Below are 7,366 nucleotides of genomic sequence, written 5' to 3'. Positions count from 1 at the left end.
CTAAGGAGTAGACGTGCATCTGCCCGAGAGAAGCACAGGGTTAGATTTCGATCGTATTCCGTGACCCCACCAGCAAAATCCCCAATTTCCACCTGTACAGATGTTTCCATCTGACTAGCCCAAGCCATCTGCATCGCCCTGAGCCTCTGCTGCCTCCTACTCTAGAGGGTAGAAAGCCAGAGCTCTCTTCCCCTTTCTGCGGCCTCACCAGCACTCATCTTCGTAGAAGCAACAGTGATGCCCAATTTCAGCAAAAGACATGAGGGAAGTTGGTTAGGGGCTTCTGACAAGAGGAATACATGGCAGGTCCCATGCTTTCCCCTTTGTTCTGTTCTTGAATACTGATTTAATACATGGAGTCATAGCAGCCATTTTGTGGCCGTGAGGCAAAGAGCATGGGGATAAGAAACCTACAGCAAAGGAGGGCAAATGGAATTATATATCCGGGTCCTTAATGACATTACTGAGCGGCTGGCCAATCCTTAGACTTATTAAATAACGAATAACCACACCTGTGGCTCTGGCCACTGTCTTTTAGACTTTCTGTCTCTTGTAACTCTCTGTACATTACGGGTCAGCCTGATTAAAAAGCATAGCATTTTCTCAGAAAGCAACATGGCGTGATGGGAAGGGCCTTGTCTGACTTCTCCGAGTCTCAGTTTCCACATCTTCATAGTGAGTAGCCGGCCCAAACACCCATTAGGAGTAAAAAGCACCTGGAGAAGTAACACTTACTGTTTCCTTGTTTCCAACTTACCAGAGGGCACATGGGCTCACCAGGGAGACAAGGAGGGAGGGAGAGGGCAAGCGCACTCCCAGTGTGTGTGTGGTCATGTCTTAGTCCCTTCCCCATTTCTCTACCCTGTCAGGACTCGGGGCACCCACGCAAATGAGTCTGGTGTGGCCTTTTCTTTCCTTTTTCTAATTTACCAGAGGGTATGTGTGCTCACCAGAGAGAGAGAGAAGGTGAGAAGGCACCTCCCGTGGGGGACGACCATGTCACAATCCCTTCTCCATTCTCCCCCTCAGGATTTTGGACACACACACGTGCGCACGCTTGCACACACACGTACTCAGCATGTTTCTCGCACTGCTGGGTCTGGGATGCGAACAGCACAGACCCTTGGGAATCTAGTTCCCTTAACCACCAGGCCATGGGTCTGGGGTGCTATTAGTGAATATACAGTATTTACATAATGCCGAGCCTTGTTCTAAGTCTTTCTTTACTTTCATTTTTTTTTTTTTTTTCAAATAAGATCACCATCTTCCTGCCTCAGACTCCTGAGTAGCCGGGACCACAGGTGTGTACCACCACATCTGAGTTTTGGTTTGTTTTGGTTGGTTGTGTTTTGTTTTGTTTTGTTTTGTTTCCTTTTGGAGAGGTTTTTTTTTTATAGTTCATGTGCACTCACCAGAAAGACAGAGAGACACAAAGCAAGAAATCACCCCCCAGGGGGGATAGCCACGCCGCAATCGCTTCTCCTCCATTTTCCTCTTGGGATCTTGGGCACACACGCACATGCACCCGATGCGGAGTGAGTTTAAGCTGCCAGGTCCGGGACTCGAACCACGATAGACCACATGGGAGTCCAACCATATAGACTCTGGTCCCCCACATCCAAGTTTTAAGGTAGCAAACCCGGGCCAGCTGCTCTCACCCTTGTCTGAAACTGTACCCCTCAGGCAGCCCTCCACTCTAGACACACACAGGGACGTTCACAAGGTGTCACACCCCCATTCCCAGAGCACGGGCCCTCGGAGCAGGGGCTGAGCGGCATACTAAGCTGCCAGGAGTACCAGCCACATGGAACTTCCCTGGACCAAGGGCCTGTCTAAAGTGTCCTGGGCAAGGCCTCGTCCACTGTGCTGACAGGCTTAGCCCAAATCCTACATCCAGCCCACACGTAGACACCGTGTGTAGCAGGGAAGTGGGAGGGTCTGGCAGGCCACTCCTGGCTCAGTGAGAAAGAGGGCCATGATCCATCGGCAGAGTCCACCATGATCCTGGCATGGGCGGCCCCACAGATGACAGGAGGGGCCACACCTTCCACACCTTCCACCCCCACTTGGTACTAAGCCTCCATGCCACCAGGGCGATGTCCATGCACCAGGCAGAGCCGGTTATTGGCCTGCCCCACCCAGGGTGGGACCCAGCGCTGAGAGGGGTCCGAGCACAGTCTGTCCTGGGACCCCTCTCCTAATCGCCTGACTCAGCTCCCATGGACTGTGCCACGTCAGATGAAGAGAGGAGCCTGATGTGCACAGAGAGACAGTGTTCTGTGGAGCGAGTGTCGGGGATGCCACAGGAGTCCAGGTGACCGGGGAACCCTGCCTCCTGACCTGCCAGACGGTGGAGGCTGGGAGCTTTGGGCCTCTTCACATACCCTCCACGCGCTATGTGCGTTCGACCTAGAGAGTTAAGGTGCAGCAAAACTTGCTATTGGTTCATGTAGACCTCAGTGCCTCCCCACACGGCCCTCTCCCAGCTCGGACTCACCCTGGTGTCCTGGCTTGGACGTGGAGCAGCACACCTATCTGGTCTTAGGTGGGCCTATTCCTTCAACCTTACAACTCTCGGAGCCTCACACCTCTGCATGGAGACAAGCATGGAGACAAGCTTTTCTCCAGCTCGAGGGCGCTCTGGGTGGAGGAGTGACCGAACCTTCACCAGGCACTCGTGGAGGCCGAGCTGCAGCCAGGAGGATGGTGCCTTTCCCTCACCAGTGAGCACTGGGCAGGACAGGGAAGGACCCAGGAGCACACAAGAGCGGCCCTAGCTCAGATCCTTTAGGAAGTGGAGCCTGAGGCAAAGGTTCAGTGCTCACATTTCATTCAGGAGCCGTAAGCCCAGGGAAATGAGAACGAGGAAAAAGGGTAAGGGAGGCAGGGACAGATGTCACGTGTGGGTCACTGTGGTAGCCCCCTTGCAGCAAGCCACAGAGCACAGACTGGCTTCCTGGCACTCAGGACCTCTCTGGAAGGCTTGCAAGGGTTACACATTTCAGTCATCTGTGAGAAGAGTGAGGAGGAAGAATCTATCTTCTCAGTTCTCTCCCAGTGCTCGCCACTGGTTAGCGTTCACCTGTCAGAAAGGAGCTCCCCGGCGTCCTGGGGTTGCACTGGCCTGTCTTCTCAGCACTTGCTCAGAAAGCCAGGTCCCAGGGCTCAGAACGTGGCATCTTCTGAGTTCGGAGCAGAGCAGGCCACTTGGTGTAGACAGAGATCTGACCCGGAGACCCAAACAGGGACTCTGAGACACTCAACTCTGCATCCACTCCAGGGTGCAGCAGTTTCCCCCGAGATCCTGGCAGTCAGAAGAGGGTGTGCGGGCCTGGAGATTCACAGTGAGTGCCAATGGGTGACCAAGCCAGGGCTACTGTCACGGGGACCCACACGCTTTCTCTGCTGTAATCCGACTTGCAGACGCATGAACCTGACGATCCAAGCCGGAAGCCACATAGGCCCCATGCTCAGCTTCTCTGAGCCCGAAAGAAAAGCAACCCCAGTTCCAGCATGTCTCCTAAGACTGGCCTTCCCGGAACTGTGCTTGTCCATGAGTGGGTGAGGAGGACAGAATAGAACTCCCTGATTAACCACCACGTGCACAGCTCCACGCTGGGTATTGACTTTATATCGGTTTCTCCTTTGCATTTCCACTTTTTGAAATAAAAATGCTTATGGGAACTTTTTGTTATTCAGAAGCAAAGAATATTCACGAAACAAAAATCTCCGCTGATGTTGCCATCAGAAACCATCAATGCACACACCTTGGTGGGGGTGTTTCCAGAACTTTCCATCTTAGTGCATGAATTCCTAAAACTCTCCCTGTTTGCTAAATCACATTGTACAAGCAGATATTGAATTTCTTTTTAAGTCATTAAATAAGTTCTATAGGCTCATTTTGTTTTGGTTTTTTGCTTTTGCTATAGGTCACACACACTCACCAGAGAGAGACAGAGACAGAGAGAAGGAAAGTGAGAAATCGTCCTCAGAGGGGGATGGCCACGCTGCAATCCCTTCTCCTCCATTCTCCTCTTGGAGTTTTGAACACCTGTGCACACATGTCCAGCATGATTTTTCAAGCTGCTGGATCCAGGACTCGAACAGTGAAGTCACTTATGTGAGATCTAGCACCTTAACCACCACACCACCTGCTGGCCCCAGCTTCATTTTTTAAAAGTTTCTTTATTTCTTCTTTCCTTCCCTCCTTTGTTTCTAGAGGCATCTCGACGTGGTCTTTATGCCGTGATCCACCCCAGATGAAGCAGCTTGGATCATGGTACGCACATGCCCAGTCCGTACAGGGAGACCCCAGACGTGAACCGAGACCTTCGCACGTGGAGCCAGTTATGCATCCCTCACCACCGTTGAATGCTAGCTTGTCGGGAGTCGCTTATCTCCAGCCCATCACTAACGCTGACAGCCTGAGGGGCACCGCACAGCCCCACCCCCTTTGCCCGGCCGGCCGGGGGTAAAGTCCCCGTGGCGGACTGGCTGGGTCATTCCTTAGGTTTTGCTATTTGCTACGAGCTGCCAGACCATTGCCTCACAGCTTTTTTCAGTACTTCTCTTTGAATATTGATAACAGGCTGATTGATTAAATCCCATTAACGCCACTTGACAGGTGTGGAAATCGGAGCTCAGAGAGGCTGAGTTGCTCTTTCCCAAGAGCCAGTAAGCTGCTGAAGGACAGCTGGAGACACATTCTTTCCGCCCGCTGTGCCTCAGTGCTGGGAACCGGGCCACTTGGGGCGGAGCTGGGAGCTGGGGATGCTCCAGGGATGGGACAGGACTTACCCAGGGGCAGGACGGGGCCCTGTAGAGACACCACATGCCTTACCTGGGCCACGTCAGGCTTCTCAGCGTCACTCTGTCCCTGCAGCAATTCCGGGGCCTTGAAAGGAGCAGCCTCTATGTGGGAAACGTGGTCTTGGAAAGAAAGGCTTCCGGCCGCAGAAAGCAGGGCTGACCAGGGGCAGACCACGTAGTCCGAGGAATCTGAAACCAGGGCAGTGAGCGGGGCAGAGGCCCTCCACTGTTCCTGGGGTCAGGGGTGTGTGCAAGGCCCTACACACGTGCCCAGGACGCAAGGTCCCTCAGCTACCTCAAGGCTTAGCCTGGACGCGCGGTCACCTTCTCATGACCCTGTCCCCACAGGTGGGCTCCAGCCCTCCTGCCCACCTATACCCCCAAGTGTCACCCCAACTCCTCACTTCCTGCAATGCACACCCCCTAGCCACTGGTGACAACTGCCTGGGCGTGACTGCAGACCACCTCCACTGGGTAAGCAGAGCACTGAGATTTCCTCATGGCTGCAGACACGTCTACAGGTCTGCGCCCCAACCTGCCGCGGGCTCCTCCCTTCAAAGTGTGCCCTCCCTGGGCCCTGCGTGCAGCCCTGGTGTGTTCCCATACCTTCCAGTTCCTTTCCTATCTCAGCCTGGCAAGGCTGCCCCACCCTCCCGTTTGGATCACGGTGCAGTCTGCCTCCTGATGAGGCCCAGGCTGGCGCAGCATCTGGCAGGCCGTGAAGGGGTGTCCCAGTGGCTCCCCAGCAGCTCCCCCATCTCCTGCCACTGGTTGTGCCCAGACAGCCCAGGTGACAGCAGAGCCCAGGGCTTGGGAGAGCCCGGGGATGGCAGAGCCCAGGGAGCCACAGCCTCTCCCTATGCACCAGCCTGGTGCTGCAATGCCAAGGCAGATGCCAGACTCTCCTTAACTCTGCCACATGGCACGAGTCTAAAAGCCAGGCCTGCCTCCCCGCACACTCCACAGGAGGCTCCCATTCCCGCTTATTCCGATACCTCGGGTTAATCACAGATGGAAACCAGCAGCCAGAAATGTTCCTGTGTGGGAAGCGTCACGTTTCACTCCCTGCGACTCGACTGCCCCAGACACACACTCTTACCATTGCGAAGGTCTTCCAGCAGCCGCTCCGCAGCCAGGGACAACAGGGACCAGATTTCCTCCTCAGACAGAGCTTCGCCCCTGACCTGCAGGACGCTGGCCAGCGTCACGGAGTCTGGGCCCATGCCTGTGAAGACACAGGTGTGGCAGAGCCTCCGCAGTGTCCAGGGGCATCCGGGCCAGCACTTGCCACTGCCCAGCACAGCCCAGCCACTCTGCAGTACGTGGGTGCAGTATTTTCATCATGGACACCCTGCTCAGCGCCAGGCACACAGAAAAGGTCGAAGAAATGTGTCCTGGGGCGGGAGAGGGGTCTCTGGGCTGGCTGCTTGGTCCTCAGTGAATGAGCAAATAGATAAACTCCCAATGGAAGAGGCAATGAATAAGCAAAGGGATGAACCCACGGAGCCAAGCAGGGCCTCCTCCCTGCGCGGCGTTCGCGCTGCCCCTGCCCTGCCTGGGAACAGAGACGGGTGGACCGCCTCCCCCATCCAGCACAGGAGTCCCGTCTTTCCTCCCGGCTGCCACCGCGGAGCTGGATCTCAGGCCAACACCCACCCCTTCACCAGCGCCAACCTGAAGAGCAAGTGAGACTCCCTAGAAGGAAGTGAGCTCCCAGTCTGGGGAGGGGGCAGCCCAGAGGCCAGACGAGTAGGGAGCAGGGGTGGTCTTCACCCTTCCCTTCTGAGGCACAATCCTTTAAACCAAAGCTGACATTTCAATGTCTATGCCCCTGACCAAGTGGCCACTGACTTAGCCCCAGAGCCCAGGTGCCTGGTGGCAGCAGAAGGGAGCCAGCCAGGCTCTTCCTAATCCATTTAAGTCCCCAGTCTCTCTCCAGCCCGCGCTCTCCAGGGCAGGGCGGCGGTGCTGTGTTGGCGGGTGGGAAGCACCCTCATCCCTCAGGCGGGGCCGTGCTAATCCAAGCTGCTGCCAGCTGCCCTGCTCCCTTAGACACCTCTAATCCCAGGCTCCTGCAGCCTCAGGGAGGCAAGGCCCAGGAGAAAGAGCTAGCTCTCAGGGCTCCCCCCAGGGGTGGGAGGGGAGCTGCTGCAGGACCTCCTTAAGAAGGTTCAGTGTGAGGGGACCAGCAGATGGCATAATGGTCACGTTGCTGGACTCCTGCTCCTCTCCTTCCTTCTTTCCTTCGCTTTCTTTCCCTCTCTTCTTTCCTTCTTCCCTCCTTCCTTCTTCCCTTCCCTCCTTCCTTCTTCCTTCTTCTTTCCCTCCTCCCTTCTTCCCTCCCTTCCTTCCTTCTTCCCATCCTTTATTCTTCCCTTCCTTCCTTCCTTCTTTTTTCCTTCCTGCTTTCCTTCCTCCCTCCCTTCCTCCTCTCCCTCCTTCCTTCCTTTCTTTTCCTTCTCCCCTTTCCTTTCCATGCCTTTCCTCCCTCCTTTTCTCTTTTCTTTTCTCTCTTTTCTTTCTCCTCCATCTCTTTGTGAACTTTCTTTGAGAGTCT

General features: G+C 55.2%; 1 protein-coding gene across 1 annotated transcript in view; it reads right to left on the bottom strand.

Moving 5' to 3' along the window:
- The window catches only part of FRMPD2 (FERM and PDZ domain containing 2), a 113,884-nt gene that overhangs the window by 81,631 nt on the left and 24,887 nt on the right, over positions 1-7,366 (bottom strand). Inside the window, exons 3-4 of the mRNA XM_027771518.1 lie at positions 5,909-6,034; positions 4,841-4,998 (exon numbers count right to left, since the gene is read on the bottom strand). Coding sequence (XP_027627319.1) covers positions 4,841-4,998; positions 5,909-6,034 — 284 coding nt within the window. The remainder of the gene's footprint in view (positions 1-4,840; positions 4,999-5,908; positions 6,035-7,366) is intronic.

Source organism: Tupaia chinensis, unplaced genomic scaffold (genome assembly GCF_000334495.1).
Source record: "Tupaia chinensis unplaced genomic scaffold, TupChi_1.0 Scaffold000221_1, whole genome shotgun sequence".
Classification (NCBI taxonomy): Eukaryota; Metazoa; Chordata; class Mammalia; order Scandentia; family Tupaiidae; genus Tupaia; species Tupaia belangeri.
Note: the sequence above shows the minus strand (reverse complement) of the source record. Positions and strands in the feature narration are given on the sequence as shown.